We start from the raw sequence: 17,223 nt of genomic DNA, 5'->3' as shown, positions 1-17,223 counted from the left end.
GCCCAGTTAAAAATGAAACAACAACAACTAAAAAACAAAAACCAAAAACATCATATCTGGGCTCTAAACTAATGTCTGGGGGAAATTGAGGCTGAGAGATTAAATCCTCTTGCAAGGTAAAGCCCAAAGCCATCAAAATCTGAAGGGTCAAAGTTCGAAAATCAAAATTTTCTGTACTGCTATGAAAAAAATCAGAGCTCTTCGTATTTCTGATTCTGTACAGCCTCAGCTGGGGGACTCCTGAAGCCTTCAGCAGTTGCATCTACAGTCTATCTCTGAAGCTGTATTTGTTCATTTTCCAGTTTCTGATGAGCCTCACTCTTTTTTTTTTTTTTTTTTTTTTTTGAGACAGAGTTCACTCTTGTTGCCCAGGCTGGAGTGCAATGGCACGATCTCAGCTCACCGCAACCTCCGCCTCCTGGGTTCAAGCGCTTCTCCTGCCTCAGCTTCCCAAGTACCTGGGATTACAGGCATACGCCACCACGCCCGGCTAATTTTGTATTTTCAGTAGAGACGAGGGTTTCTCCATGTTGGTCAGGCTGGTCTCGAACTCCTGACCTCAGGTGATCTGCCCACCTTGGCCTCCCAAAGTACTGGGATTACAGGCGTGAGCCACCACGCCCAGCCGAGCCTCACTCTTTTAAAGAGTTAAAAGTCTTAGCAGAAGCCAGAACATTATTGTAGCACTAGCCTCTCACCTACCCACCAAAGTTAGGAAACAAACCATTCTGTGTCCCTGGAGCAACTGCCAAATAAAGATGTACTTCTAGAACCCAAAAACTCTAGCATAGGCTTAGAATCTGAGAGGAGAGACTGTGTCTCAACTTCCTCAGGGTGGCTGTCAGTCACTCAGTGCAGGAAATCCAAACCTATACCCTGTGCAGGTAAACTATTTGGGAGAAATCTTTTCATAAGAGGTTCGTTTGGGCATCATGCTGAACAAATCTGGGGGACGGAGTGGGCAGAGGGTGAGCCATTCACAGACACAGGCAATAGAGTTATTCTGCCTTCCAACAAGTTTAGAAATTTACAAAGGTGAAGCCCCAGTCTCCACGTGTCTTTCACTTCTTATCAATTAAAATTTTCTTCATCGCCATTTCCATTCTGAGCTCTTGTACTTACTTGAGCAAGATCTCTGTCTATTGACATGGAGCTCTCTTGGGAGCGTGTTTTCAATCCTGTGCCTCAGTGGCTGTTTTCAGTGGCAGGCTAAACAATCTGCCTTGAGCTACGCTTTCTCCAGAGCTCTCTTGACTCCATGGATGATGTGGAGTGACTCTGAGCATGTGGACGTACTACAGGAATGTAAGGTTTGTCCTTCCACAGTTCCCTCTCTGGCCCAGAATGCAGAATGAAATCTGAAGCAGTGCTGCCTACTCATCCCTACATGGGCAATTTCCAGTTAGGCACACGCGGAGCTCAGCCGCCTTACAGTTTAAATGCAGCTGGGTATAGATTTAGGTGACAATGTGGGGAAGGGTTCTCTTTAAGAAAAAGATACAAAACAATACATTTAAAAATACATATAAAAGCAAATATTTAATTAGAATGATTAATCACAAAAAATACAAATAATTTTAAAACAGCCATAATAGCAAACATCAATTGCCAGACACACCTCTATAATAGCTTTTGCCTACAATCTTGTCTACTTACTCTCTAGCAATCCCTTCACACAATAATTTTATGATAATATTTTATATAAATGGAACAAATAGATAATTCAATCTTTCCTACAGTATTAATCTTTTTTTTAATTGACAGGAAGCATAAAACAAACTTAGTTTGTAGACCCAGTACAGGTTTGTGTACTTTAGACATAGGAATTCTGATAAATTCTATTTCACATGATTCCCATCAAAAAAGATGTGGTGGGTTTATAGTTTACATGATGTTATTACTAAGCACGTTTCATGTGTACTGTCGATGAGAACAGAATCCCACACTTACAACATTACCGAACATCCGATGATGGAATTTTCTACAGCCTAATTTCTGGCTCCATCCATTTCAAATCTGGCTTCTGCTCTAGGACTCACATATTTCCATGTCCAGCACTGTCCCACCTTCACATTTTGAGAGAACCCTGGCCCTCACCCTCATTTGGGCATGCAGGGAGAGTCACCACAGTGAGCAGTTGGAGAATTCTTGGAAGCTATAAACCATACAACTATATCCCACTAAACCCAAACTAAATATATTTCCAACTCAGAAGGCCCTTCGCCAGGTCCCCAAAATGTCTGAGTGACAGAAGGAAAACAGACAATGGCCTTGATCCACAGAAGTTAAGTTACCTTGCTTTTACACATTTTACAAAAACATTATTATCATTATTCCTCCCTGTCTTCTTTCTCTTTTCTGAACAATTCAGTCCTAAAGCCAGCAGGTGGGACAGAGCGGGGTAGACACACATGCTAGCTAGGGAGATGGGAAGGAGGAGTGACCACAGTGGCTCCCAGAGGAGTGTCAGAGCCCTCGTGGGATAGATGGCAACATGGCGTGGTGATGTAGCGCGGCCAGCTCAAGCCCAGTGGGAAGGGAATCAAGGCGCAACCTACAGAGGCTCAAAGTCCAATCTCTGTGATGTGCTTTCATTACCCGAATCTAATCAGGAGGAAACATCAGACAAACTCAAATTGAGGGACATTCTACAAAATGAATGGCCTGTAATCTTCAAAAATGCCAATATCATAAATGTTAAAGAAAGACGAAGGAAATATCTCAGACTGAAGAAACCTGGAGACATGACAACTAAACATACAATCTTGATTCTGAACTGAATTTGAGGATTAGATGGTAGTGTGTCAGTGTTAACTTCCTGATTTTGATGGCTGTATCGTGGTTATGTAGAAGAAGGTCCACATTTGGAGAAAATACATACTAAAGCATTAGGGACTGACGGGGCATCAGATTGGTACTATACTCTCAAATGGGTGTTCGGGAATAGAGTTTCCCTGTACTTTTCTGTATTTTCGTGTATGTTACCAAATTATATATAATTATATATATGAGGGGTGGGGTGAGAGAGAGCAAGAGCACATGACCATGTGAACACATTACTAGTGTCCCTGAGGACCTCAGGATCTTGGAAAGGCCCCACACAAGTGTGGGAACCTGAAGCTTCAGTTCCATTAATATCATTACCTCTAACTGCAGCAAACTTGACTCTACCCACTACTGTCTGAAAGGCCAAAGTCCTTAAAGACATAATTTAGTCCTTGTCTTAATTATACCTGCTCTCTTAGGTCTTTGTGGCCTCCCTGTCTCTGCTAACACTCAGCGTAGCAGAATGAATATGTTCTGAATGTTGATCAAGGTCAAGGAGCAGCAGCTTGCACCCGAGGCCCACATCACCTAAAAACCTCTGGGGTTTGCCTTTACTGGGCCCACATAGCTCTGTTGTGTGTGTTTGCTAAGCCTGACTTGGTTCAAATGGCCAGTGTTTTGCTTCAGGCTCAATGCAGGGTCAGTGGTGTTTGCTGATCAGACTCTCTTCTCCACACCCCTACTTACGTCAGCTGTGTATCATTTACTTAATGCTCAGGACTTGGCGTCCCACCAGGCAGGTAAAAATCAGGAGTGAACAAGAAGTGTTTCAGCTATTCAAATCGCCAACCTTCACTCACTTCTCCTGGTATGCTCAGCTTAGCTCCTTTCTTCTTTCAACAGATTTGTGTACCCGTAGAGAGGGTACAATCTAGTCTGTCCTCTAGAGAGGACAGTTTTAAGAGAGTTTTGATACATAAGTTTAATTCAGGAGGCTGTCAGTCCCTTTGGCTGCACATTTAAGCCACCCCAATTGAGATGTTCATAATTAAATAAAGTTCACACCTTGATCTCTTTCTGTGTCTCACAATTGGTTCCAAACTCAGGCAGAAAATAAAACAAAGGTGTTACTGGGCCCTCTCAAAGTCCAACACAAATAAAAGATGATGGCATCTTCAGGGTGGTGATAGCAGATAAGGTAAGAAGTGGTGTAATTTCATATACATTTTAGGAAGAATTGGCAGGACTCAGTGCTGGATTAGATATGGGGGGATATCAAGGGGTCCCTAAGACACCTTCACATTCAGAGATTCACTAGATTCTGGGACTCATTACAGTTACGCTATTACAGAAACAGTAAGGATACACAGTTGGATTGTAAAGAAAAAGACAGGCAGCGCGTGTAAGACTTGTGTGTGCAGGATTCCTATATGTTCTCCCTCTCACGAGGGGCCACACAGACTGCACTCTTCCTCCAGAAATGGAAACGTAGAAACATGCCTGCAATGTTTTTGCCCAGGAAAGACTGAGACTCAGCAGCCAAAGTTTTTATTGGGGGTTGGTCACAGGCACCTCTGCTTAGCAGGTACCAAGTTCTAGAATCTCAGAAGGAAGGCAAGGGATCAGCATAGAACACATTGTTTGTACAAATAGCTTAGGCACAGTGAGTCACTTTTATCATTTAGGGAAAGCTTTATATGTGTAGGTGTAGGTGTCGGGTAAACTCACCTGATAGCAATAATTTATGCATACCCTCAGAATGACCCCGTATGGCAGATGCACCTGAATGCATGTTCTGAGCTAGGAAATCTGGGAGTAGCCAACCTGGAGAATAATTCTTTGTCTATGAGAAACATCTAATACAGGGAACTGAGGCCCTGAATTTTGGGATACATGAAGGTTGCCAGGTGGAGATTATTAGGGGGAGGGTATAAAGTGAAAATACCATATAAACTGCATGATGGTTGCAGGCGGTTGCAGTTTTCCTGCCCAGCCCACCACCACTGGACTCTGTAAGCACCTAATAAAACACTAAGTTTTGTTTGCTGGCTCTAGGTCTGTTCTTCGGCCTCTTGAACCTGGTTCCTTTCCTACTGAGGTTAATGGGGCTTTGGCACAACAGTAAGAGACTGTTTACCTGCCAAGTTCTCACATGTCAGTGAAGGGCCAATCTTGCTAGCAGACCTTTTTAAGGATAGCAGTCTCAGGTCAGCTATGTGAACTCCTTTCTGCATGGGCGGGCAAGAAGGGGTGCGGTAAGGAAAAGGGAGGAGTCAAGGAAGACATCCAGATTTCTCCCTTAAGCCTGAAGATGGACAGTGTTGTCACTTATACAGATGGAGAAGACAAAGAAATGCAGATTTATGGGAGAGAACTAATATTTTGATTTTGAACACAATGAAATTAGAGATAGCTATGAATTATCAGGTCACACTATTGTATGTTATAAACAACCTTAAAATTCCAGGGGCCTTAACATAATAAAAATTTATTTCTCACTTAAGTTATGTGACTTTCACGGCTTAGTGGAAGTTAGGGAATTGGTGGGGGTATGTGGTCTCTGTTCCGCATAGTCACTCAGGGACCCAGGCTGGTGTAGGCTCCACCATGCAGAATGTTGTTAATTCTTACGATAGAAAAAGAGGCAACTGGAGAAGTCTCATCTCAGCTTTTCTATGCTTCTGTCTACAACCCATTGTTCAAAACTGGCTATGTGGCCGCAACAAACTGTAAGTGGAGCTGGGAAATGTGTGGTAGTCGATGGGATGTCTGGTGAACACCACTGTTTCTGCCACAGTAGCCCCATGGAAATGTCAAGTAGGCATCGCCAACAAACGTATGTCTGGAGACATTCATTTAGGAGTCATAAGCACATAGGTGGCATTTAGAGCCACCCTCACTGTCTCATAATCTGAGTTCCAGGGCCTAGTAAGGGCAGTATTATCACCCTTTTCTAGTGTAAAGGAGTAGGAAATTCAGATCGGCGGACACTCTTCAAACTTCCCTATAGTGAAACTAGCAGCACACAAGTGCCTTCACTAGCAGTCAAAACAGATTTTGGCTTAGGATTGAAGGCAAGTTTTTAACTTCTTTAAGAGGGGAGTCTTGGTACCTGAAAAGTCTGCCGAGAAACAGCCTGATGCTCACGGCAGAGGGACTAGACTCACAGTTTTCAGTTGAAAACATATATGAAGATATTGAGAGCCAAAATCAGGGGGAAAGCTGGCCACAGGTACCACTAGGTGTCACTAATAGGCCAAAGTTAGAAGCGTAGAAAAGGAAAGGCTAAAACAAATGAAGGAAGAAAAGAAAAGGTAAAACATGCCCCAAGTTGGCCACAGGTGAAACTTAGTGGCAGCATTGCTCACATTGTTCTATTGAAAAAAAAAAAAAGGCAAAATAACAGTTGGAATCATGAACTTTATTCTGAACAATAATGACTTCCAAATAGACTGGATGGGTTCTTGCTGTTACCTAATGTGCATGTCTGTGTGTGAATGGTTTTGTGCGTTTGTGTGTGTGTGTACTTGGGAAATGAAGAAGGGTAGTTTATTCTGACCTCCATTATAGCTTTCCAAACATCACATGACTAACCATATGAATACTTTTGGTAGAGATAAAAGAAAGTTTCTCTTCTTTCATCCTTCTTGTGTGCATATGCATGTATAACTACTGAGGTCTTCAGTTTATTCAAAATCAAATTTAAGGTCGATGGATGTAAGATGTGTCCTTTTTTAATGTCCAGAATATGACAAAGTGAAAAAGGATTTCTAAAATGGCAAACCTTATTTAGTCCTTTGATGACAAGCTGGGGACTGCTAACACCTTCCATGTGCCAATAAAATCATTTGGGATGACTAACAGATAATGGAAATTATAATAAATCAAAATATATTTTATCTCTTTGATAAGTGATACATCAAAACTAGATAGTTAATTTGTGTTTGGGTCAGTGAAACAAATGGCCAAAAGGGTAATGACCCTATAAAATATTATTGATCACCCTAAAACTATACTGAAAAGAATAGAATCAGAAGAAACTAGCACTGGAGGCAAATTATTCTGAGCTATTCAACTTCTTACAGGTTGAGGCTCATTTTTAAAAATGGCATTTATATAGCACACTGAGGTAAATGGACAAAGTTCCTGGGTTTCGGCTGCCCTAGGTTCACTGGGCCACCCTAGAGCCGGAGATCAATATGTCACCATACTAAATACAAGTTGTAGCGTTCAACCTTGGGTTCACACTGGAATCACTCAGGAAGTTAAAAACATATATTGAATCTGCCCACCTGCCCCCAACCCCAAATAAATCTGTGTTTTGTTTTGTTGGTCTGGCATACACACTGGGCATCACGACTTTTCAAAACTCCCAAGCGACTCTAAGGCATAACCAGGGTTAAGAACCACTGCATTGGAAGGTAGTCAAGGAAACTTTTAAAAACTTAGGCTCATCTAGTTTCCCAGCTCGGAACACAGATATGAAAGTTTGGTGGTTTTCTTTGTTGTTGTCAATTCAGGGAAGTATAATGAGAAAAAAACAAAATTGCAAAGTTCAAAATATGAAAGTGAAAACTCTCCATCTCCTCCCAAAGCAACCACTATTGTTTCTTTTGATTTTTCCAGAAAAAGTTTATATACATACCTGCATGTTTGTATTTCAAAAAATAATTTTTGTTTACATTAAAGACAGCACACCGCATATAGTATTCCATGCTTTGCCTTTAATATTCATTACATCACGCACCTGTCCTTTGAGTATACAGTACACAGCCACGAAGTAATAGACGTCTGTACTGTTGTGCTGTGTTTTATTGAACCATTCCTCCGTGTTATCACTTTAGTTATTCTGATTATTTCATTGCAAAAAAAATCCTTTTTTTTTTTGAGATGGAGTTTCGCTCCTGTTGTCCAGGCTGGAGTGCAACGGCGCCATCTCGGCTCACCGCAACCTCTGCCTCCTGGGTTCAAAGCTCTTCTCCTGCCTCAGCCTCCCGAGTACCTGGGATTACAGGCATGGGCCACTACACCCGGCTAATTTTATGTTTTTAGTAGAGACGGGGTTTCTCCATGTTGGTCAGGCTGGTCTGAAACTCCCGACCTCAGGTGATCCGCCCGCCTCGGCCTCCCAAAGTACTGGGATTACAGGCATGAGCCACCACGCCCTGCCTTAACATCCTTATACATGGATTACAAGCATCGCGAAGACCTGCAAATATTTGTATAGGGTAAATTCCTGAACGAAATCGCTGGGCGCATCTAAAATTTGAATAAATGTAATGAGACCAACAAACATCTAAAAAGTAAACTGATGCTATCCACATTTGTCAAGCACACGAGTAGGCCTGCCCGTTTGAAGGTGCTGCCTAGGCGCTGTTGGCCAGCGATCTCTATCAACCAGGGTCAGGGTCATCTGCCGGCAATGCCATAGAGGCGGTCCTGGGGGCGGGCCTTCTCCGTTCACGTGGATGACCTTGCCCCGCCCCGTCGAGGCGCCGCGCGAGTCTGGAGCTCTGGCTCGCGCAGTAGCGTCACGCGGAGGCGGAGCGAGGACTCGGGGACAGTAAGTTCTGTTCTCGCCGCGCAGGGGGCGGGCTCGCGGGACCAGCTGCTTCTGGCTGGGCCGCGGGCGTGGACTCGGCATTCCGGCTGTGCGGGGTTGCTGGCCTGTGGCCTTTGCTCCGGGCCGCTGCGAGGCCTGAGGCCTCCTGGGTTTCGGTTCAGCGTTAACTGTTAACCTGCCAGGGCGGGCTTCCGCCCAGGCACAGGAGACCCACTGAGCTTGTTCACCTTGAAACTTGGGCTGCACCTGAGACCTGCCACCTCAGGGGGGTATGCGGGTCGTTCTAACAAGCTTTCATGGCATTCGTGCGCTCTAAAGTATAGAAGCTGCTCCAGGCTACCGCAGCCCCGGCCGTCCTGGAGATACTCTCTCCTGGAGTCTGTAGTGGAGAATTTACAGCACCTGGACAGCCACGTGCAGTCTCCGAACTGCAGGCCGTTTTTACCGAAATGTTAAACACAGCTTGAAGTTAGTCAGGATAACTGCCGGAGCTGGATGGACCTTAGAGGTGCCAGCTAACGCGCTTTGAGCTTTTCCTGCGTTAGGCCTGCTCTAAACATTTGACGTGTGTTAAAGCATTTATGTGCTTTACCCTATGTGCACCCCGATGTGGCGGGCCCTTCTTACAGTAAAAGAACTGCAGCACAGCGAAATTAAGCAACTTGCCCCAAATCAAGGCAGAACTGGGATGCAAACCCAGGTCTAGCTCACTCGTGATCACATCTTTGGTGACATATATAAATATCAGTACTATATATATCACCATTTTTTTTTTTGCTTTGCTAAAATTTTGCTTTGCTAAAATTTTGCTTTGCTAAAAGGTTTTTGTGTCTTCAGGGTAGTTTACTTGCAAGCCCCATGTTTTTATAAAAAAGTGGGTGCTACCTGAATAAAACTAATGCCTACGCCTTGGTGGTTTTGTGAAGACTGATGAACTATTATATTCAAAGGGTCCAAGCAGTAAGCATTTACTGAAGGACAGCTAGTTTTAGCCATTATTATTCTGCCATTCAGAAACAACTAAGACATTTTTCTTCCCTGCACCTAAAAGCAAGGGTGTCAAACTTGAGATAAGCATTCTGATAACGTGTAGGCAAAGTTTCCAGACTTAGTAAAAGCACCTTAGTCATGGCTCAAGAGGAGTGACAAGTAAGTACGTTTCACTTCGTGTCTCTTTTATCTCCAGCGTCTTGTGGAAATTTGAGTTACACTAAATATTTTTAAAAATTCAACTTGAATTTATTTCCTGTGTCGGAAAGGGATCTAATAGTGACCAAGTATCCATTCAGCTGATTTGTAATTTTATATGGAGTTAGCACCTTTAGAAACCAATTTTAGGGACAGGCCAAAAATTTTTCTCGATGAGAACATGGAACACAACAACTAAATTTTTCAGGGGGAAGTTTTCATCTAGCCCCCAAACTGGATGAGTCCTTTAATTTTCTGTTTCATTCAGTTAAGATTCCACTATCTTAAAGTAGACTTAAAATCGAAATACATTGGGAGTTTATGAATAGTTCATCAAAATAACGATAATTAAGGTGAACACATGGGCTTTTCCTGTTGTCTGAATGGTTCATGATATTCACAATAGTAAGAATAATATGGGTGTTAAATGTAAAAAGTCATCAGATATTATAAATGGTACCATTTAAGATACATAGAGGAAACTATTATTTGACATATAAAATAATACTTTCTAAGCAAAATGCAAGGCCGTAATCATAGTTCTCTGAAGCCTTTATCGTTTAGCCCCAGTCTTCTCTGCTCCTTTTTTATCAGCCCCTTCAAAGTTCACCAGTTTTTCGGGTTGGAGGCAAACCTTGCAAAGACTGTAAGTTTGTAGTGACTCAAATTTGAGAAAGGCTTGTATTTGGTTCTCATTTATTTGGGAGTTGGGAAAACATAATTAACTTTTGATATTATACTACATCTCTTGTATTTCATTACTTTTTGATAGTACTTTTCTATTTTTTGCCTGGAAGGAAAAAAAAAAGAACTATTCATTCCTCCTTTGGTGCCAAGTTTTGAAATTAGCTGTACAAAAGTCTCAAAATAGTTCATTCATGATCTATGCACAGGCACATTCTCTGAGGATAGAAAGGGCAATTTTATTCCATTTTTCTTGGGTTTGGGGTCATTTGCTACATAAATATAAATTAGGATACAACTTAAGTCTTGAAAAGAGTAATTTTAAATATAAAAAATAAGTATTTTTAAACATTTAAGAAATATTTATCTCCTTGCTTTTCTTTATATATTTACCCTATAGTACATATATCCATGAATAATATACTGTTTGGTTTTGCCACTTTTGTGATAAAAATGGAAACATCCTCTGACTTTTTAAATTTTTCACTTGCAATTATGTTTTTTGAAATTAATCCAACTTGATGTAGAGATACATTTTTCACTGCTGTACAGCATTCCATTGAACATACATTCCTTTCTACTGTTGATGGGTTTTGTGTTTTTTGTTTTTTGCTGTTATAACTATTCTTGTGTATGTTTCCTGGTATATCTGTGTGCATTTCTGTGGCATATACCCAAAGTGGGATTATTATTATTATGTTTAACTTTACTAGGTAATGCCAAACTGTGGTAGCACAAATTTATGTTATCACTAGCAGTTCCGTATTTTCACCAATACTTGGTATAATTTTTTGTCAGCCTGGTGGATAGAAAATAGTATCACATTAATGACTTTGCTTTGCATTTCCTTTGCGTTTTCCTGCTAATGAGGTTGAATGTCTTTACATATATTGGCCATTCAGATTTCTTTATTTGTGAAACGTTTGTTCATGTCTTGCCCATTTTTCTATGATTATTTGTTATTTTTTTTACTGGCCTATAGGAGTTATTCATATATTCTGAATCTCAAGCCTTTGTCAGTTATATGTATTGCAAATTCCACATTTCTTTCTTTTCTTTTTCTTTAGCCTGTTTCCCCTTCTTTCAGTTCATTCCTTTGTCTGTTTCCATTTTTCTTATTATTATGCCTCTGTTCTGTCACAAAATGTGATGAAGGCTGCATGCCCAACTCTGAAGGTAAATACTGCCACCTGAGCAATTTATGTTCTTTTGAGTACCTGCCCAAATCAAATAAAACCAGATGACCATTCAGAGATAGTCTTCCTGCCTCCTGTCAGCCATAGCTAACCCAGAAAATCATGGCCCTGGTCCTCTTTGCCTTTGCTTTAAAATAATAAATTTTTCTTTTTTATTGTGAGCTAATTTTTAAAAACAGCATATGTATTTTGTATCCCCCCATTTAAAAAAAAAATTGGTTAGAGCAAGAATTAAAAATGCAAACTTCAGAGTGCAAATTTGACATCCCTATAATTTTCTAAGCTTGATGTGTGTGATGCCTTCCTTTATACATTGAATTCAAAGCCCCTGCCTCTCCCCATCAACACACATGCACACATGCACAAACATGCACACGCATACCTCTCTATCTACACCTCAATTTTGGAGCCTAGACTTACAATGATATCTGATATTTGTCTTCCACATGGCTCAGAACTATTTCTCTCAAAATAGTGACCTATAAATTCTCTTTTTCTAAAGCTCACTCCTAACACACTAACTTAGAGATTTTACTCTTAATAATTTTTGTTTTATAAACTTACTTTTTAAATGAACCATGCTCTTTTTCTGCTAACATTTTAAAACTTCCAATCAGTTATACAGGCTTAAATAAATATTTAGAGAAGCCATCAGGAAAAATTCTCTGCAGAAGGCCTAAAGTCACTTGGCACTTCCATGAAAACATTTTCTCTTTTTTGGGGAAGGGACTGGCCCATAGTGTGTAACCATTCTAAGCTAGGTACACTGAGGTACAAATGCCTTCTTTAAAGAAGTTGGATAGGGCCGGGCGCGGTGGCTCATACCTGTAATCCCAGCACATTGGGAGGCCGAGGCAGGTGGATCACGAGGTCAGGAGATCGAGACCATCCTGGCTAACACGGTGTAACCCCCGTCTCTACTAAAAATACAAAAAATTAGCTGGACATGGTGGCGGGCACCTGTAGTCCCAGCTACTTGGGAGGCTGAGGCAGGAGAATGGCGTGAACCCAGGAGGTGGAGCTTGCAGTGAGCTGAGATTGAGCCACTGCACTCCAGCCTGGGCTACAGAGTGAGACTGTCAAAAAAAAAAAAAAAAAAAAAAAAAAAAGAAGTTGGATATATGTGTTTTTATGTAAAATGGTAACCTAAGGCTTGAGTGGAATTAAAATGCAGATTCCTGTTGATCAAGGAAAGGTACATTATATTATTTAACTTCCTGTGAAATACTACAATATTACTATATTTGAAAAAGGCATGGATGATGAAGTATCTTCCTAAAGTTAGAATATTTATTTGAAGTTGACACCTGGTTTGTAATTTTGTTAAATATTTGTAGATAAGTGTGTGTTTAATATCTTGAGCATTTCACAGCAAACTTCTTTCTTAAAAAAATATTTTTAGAGACAGGGTCTCACTCTGTTGCCCAGGCTGGAGTACAGTGGTATGATCATAGCTCACTGAAGCCTCAAACTCCTGGCCTCAAGTGATCCTCCTCCCTGGGCCTCCTAAGCAGTCAACCCTACAGGCAAGTACCAACCCACCTGGGTAATTTTTAAAAAACATTTTTATGTAGAGCTGGGTCTCGGTATGTTGCCTAGGCTGGTCTTGAACTCCTGGTAAGTGATCTTCCCACCCTGAAAGTGCTGGAATTACAGGTGTGAGCCACTGTCCTGAGTCATTATTTTGATGCAAGGACAGGATCAAACCTATAACCCTTAAGCCTGTTCCTAAAAATAATATTGAGATATTTCTAAGTCTTGATTTTTTTCCCACTTTTTAATTTCTATATTTGGCCAAAAGGATACTAAAGAGTAGACTAGGAGATAAACTTTAGAAATACAGGGAAAAGATAGTAGTAATGGTTATATTCTGAATATAAGCTCTTACTTGGATACTAATCAGTATTTGATTTCTAGGAGGGTGGATGTATAGGGAGTAAATGAACTTACAAAGAGAAAAGGGTACAGGGTAGGCCCAACTCTTTATAGAACAACCATAGTGTCAGGACAGTTTCCTAGGATCCTCGAGTTTTCTTCATGTATTATTTATTGTTTAGTACACAGACATGACCAGCATTGATATTTATTTGGCCTCATTGCCTGCCTTTTTTTTCTAGGTTACCACCTATTTGCAATTCAAGGAGAATATAAGATAGAGAAGAAAGCTGTGAATGAATTTCATTTGATTAGCAATAGTTTGGATACTCTACTGGTCTTGCGTCTCTACAGCCTCTCTTCCACCTGACCCCTAAATGTTGAAGTGCTTCAGGAATTGTCTTAGACCTTCTTCCTTACATACACTTCCTCTCCAAGTGAGTCCACAGAATTCTATAACCTGGAAACTCCCCAATTTTTCTCTCTAGATATTCTCAACTTTAGTCTCTTATATCTGGTTGCTGACTTGATATCTCTACTTGGATGTCTCTGCGATACCTTAAACTCAATATGTGCAAAATGTATATAGCTTTTGATTTTCCATCCTGCAAAAATACCATTGATTTCTTGGCCTTTCTCATCACAGTCTTTCGCACTACAGTTCACCTAGCTGCACAAACCTAAAACTTGGGAGTCATCTTTATTTATTTTTCTGTAGCATCAACCCAACTTCTCTGTACTATAAAATTAAAATAATGATACCTTTTTAGTATCATGGAGGATTAAAGGAGTTAATAAATAAATGTAGCCTTAGAATAGTGCCTGGCACATAGTTAACACAATATAATTGTAGCTACTGCTGCTACTGTTACTATTACTTTTTCTCCCCTACAGTGTCAACCCCCTGGGGCAAACCACCATCTTTTTCATGGACCCCTAGCTTTCTGATTTCTGTGCATCCATTGTTGTTTTGCTATAATCCATTCTCCATAGAGCCAGGGCATTCTTTCAAAAAGAAATCAAGTCACACTTTCCTGCTTTATACTCTTTAGTGGCTTTCCTTTGCTCTTACAGTAAAATCTGTACACAGCACTGCACAACCTGGCTCCTGCCTATTTACCAATCTTGCACATGATGTTCCAGTCTTCTGGAACACATTCACCAAGCCTTTTCTTTCCTTCAGGCTTTTGTATTTGCTGTTCCTTCAGTATGGAATTCTCTTCCCCCAGCTGTTGGCATGTCTAGTTCATTTGCATTTTGGGCATTTCAGCTCAGCTGTCATCTCAGTGACCAGTTTTTATCTGAGGTAAGAAAATGAAAAGTTTTCATTCATACCCATCTTCTCTTGCTGTAATAGCTATCTGGTTGTGCCTGTAAGAGCCAACTGTGTACTCGAGGCAAAACCAGGTGGACCACCTTAGCCAAGAGGCTGAAGACTATTCAGACAATCAAAGAATCCTGCCTTTAGCAGAAGGCTGAGAACAATGCAGATAATAACTGAATGTTGTTTAGTGTTAAATTTGATAGGAAATAAAGGGATAGTGAAACTTAAATTTCTATGTTTTACAAGTTCTGAAATTTCCTTCTTGACCTCGAAATGAATCTAATATAACTCTAGCCTCAAAGTGAGGAATCCTCCCTAATTTTGGCAGTCTTTAAGAGTCTCTAACGCAAAGTAATGACTGTCTACTTAATATAATCCAGTATTTATGGCTGGGCGCAGTGGCTCATGCCTGTAATCCCAGCACTTTGGGAGGTTGAGGTGGGTGGATTACTTGAGGTCAGGAGTTTGAGACCAGCCAGGCCAACACAGCAAAACCCTGTCTCTACTAACAATACAAAAATTAGCCAGGTATGGTGGTGGGCTCCTGTAATCGCAGCTACTCAGGAGGCCAAGGCAGGAGAATTCCTTGAACCTGGGAGGCGGAGGTTACAGTGAGCCGAGATCATGCCACTGCACTCCAGCCTGGGTGACAGAGTGAGACTCTGTCTCAAAATAATAATAATAATACTAATACTACTACTACTAATAATAATCCAGTATTTATAAATGTTTTATGTAGCTACAGAAAGTGCCTCCATTAATCTTGAAAAGTCCAAACTATTCATTCTTATGGTTATCTCCATTAAGTTGGAACCAAATTAGTGAATACTTCTTGTAACTTTCCTTCTTTACGTTCAACTAGCATGAATCTTGATGGCTCTGCACAAGATCCTGAAAAGAGGGAATATTCTTCTGTCTGTGTGGGCAGAGAAGATGACATTAAAAAATCTGAAAGAATGACAGCTGTTGTCCATGATAGAGAAGTGGTCATTTTCTACCACAAGGGAGAATATCATGCTATGGATATTCGCTGTTACCGTAAGATTTTATTTTTCATTTGTAAAACTTTAAACCATAAAACTATCAAAATTTCAGTTTTTTAGTGACTGCAGGTAATATCCGATTCCTTTTCAGACTCAGGAGGACCTTTACATTTGGGAGACATAGAGGTATGTAAAATTAAATTTATTTTCAGCAAATTCAGCATATACATATATTCAAAACTAATTTATAATTGGTTTGAACTATATTTTAATGCTTTGAGTATAATTTCAAGTATTCTTGGAATTCATAAGATAAATATGAGAAATACGCATATCTTTTGACCTAGCAATTATACTCTATATCTATTCTATGGCCATAATTGCACAGATGTTTAAGTATTTGTATAGGAATGATTCATTGTAGCATTATTTATTATAATGAAGGCAATTATTCATTATAATGTTTTAACAATAGGAAACTGGTTAAATAAATTATGATACAGCCATGCTGTGGAATAACTGTACCTTGCAATCATTAAATTAATGAGGCAGATCTATATGAGTATGGAGAGATGTGAATAATGTATTTGTGACTGAAAAAAGCAAGTCATAAGATAATAGTCTTATGAGATCTCATTTTTTTCATCAAAAAGAATATTCACTTTTTACTTTATATACTCTACATAATTTGAATTTTTTACAATGAGTATATATTACTTTTATAACAAAAATATATAGTATAAATATATTTTTAAAGACATAAACCACACGGTAGTCTTAACTGAGGAAGAAGTTGTCTTTGCTTCCTTGGATTCCAAAAGTAGTCACCTAAATTTCTTCTTTCTTCATTAAATTGGTCTCTCTCTCTCTCTAACTGATGCAAAGTACAAGCTTGAACTTAGCATTCCACTTTCTCTACACTTGATGAGTGTACACACCTGTCCTCATGTTAAAGAACATATGTGTGTTTATTTTTTCTATTTTTTCCCATTGTTCAAAACCACATATGTGAATCTTTGCTGACAGTTTTATGTAATGTAAATTATGAAAATGTGAATCTTTGCTGACAGTACAAATCAGTCACCAAATGAAAGTACAAATCAGTATTCCTGCACTTTTGGATATAGAGGGGAAAAATGAAAGCACCCACTTACATTTGTGAGCTGATAATAGTTTCATAGAATTTTCCCTAGTTTCAGTCCATGATGAGAGCTTGAAGACCTTGCTCCTCAAACTGTTGTCCATAGACCAGCAACTTTGGTGTCACATGGGAGCTTTTTAGACATGCAGAATCTTGTCACCCCAACCCCTTAGACGTACTACATTTAAACAGAGAGACATACATTGAAACAAGATCCAGGTGCTTCCTGTGTTTGAGAAGCACTTCACCAAGACAGTTAAAAAGTTGAGAATTAACTACTTTGGATCACAGATTGCTCTTCTATTATCATATGCACTCATGCCTTTAGTAACTCCTTTTGAATTTATATCCGAACCTTATAATTATTCTAGAAGCTAGTGAAAATTCCAGAAGCTAGTGAAAATTCCTATAGAAGCACTTGAAGTCCTTGCCCCATTTCTGTCAAGGAGGTGACGTTGACATCTGATAGATAACCGCACAGCTGCAGTCACATGTTTTAGTTG

At 40.1% G+C, this 17,223-nt stretch overlaps 1 protein-coding gene across 6 annotated transcripts in view; it reads left to right on the top strand.

Moving 5' to 3' along the window:
- Positions 1-8,251: 8,251 nt before the first annotated feature.
- Positions 8,252-17,223, top strand: part of RFESD (Rieske Fe-S domain containing) — a 50,052-nt gene continuing 41,080 nt past the window's right edge. Inside the window, exons 1-5 of one of the 6 annotated variants that reach the window (XM_050794335.1) lie at positions 8,252-8,329; positions 13,515-13,709; positions 14,502-14,578; positions 15,459-15,634; positions 15,731-15,765. In XM_050794335.1, coding sequence (XP_050650292.1) covers positions 13,650-13,709; positions 14,502-14,578; positions 15,459-15,634; positions 15,731-15,765 — 348 coding nt within the window. In that variant the 5' untranslated portion in view covers positions 8,252-8,329; positions 13,515-13,649. Of the gene's footprint in view, positions 8,330-8,432; positions 9,479-13,514; positions 13,710-14,501; positions 14,579-15,458; positions 15,635-15,730; positions 15,766-17,223 lie in introns of those variants that run through there. The other 5 variants (XM_050794333.1, XM_050794336.1, XM_050794337.1 and 2 more) reach the window with 5 other exon arrangements.

This window comes from Macaca thibetana, chromosome 6 (assembly GCF_024542745.1).
Source record: "Macaca thibetana thibetana isolate TM-01 chromosome 6, ASM2454274v1, whole genome shotgun sequence".
Lineage (NCBI taxonomy): Eukaryota > Metazoa > Chordata > Mammalia > Primates > Cercopithecidae > Macaca > Macaca thibetana.
Note: the sequence above shows the minus strand (reverse complement) of the source record. Positions and strands in the feature narration are given on the sequence as shown.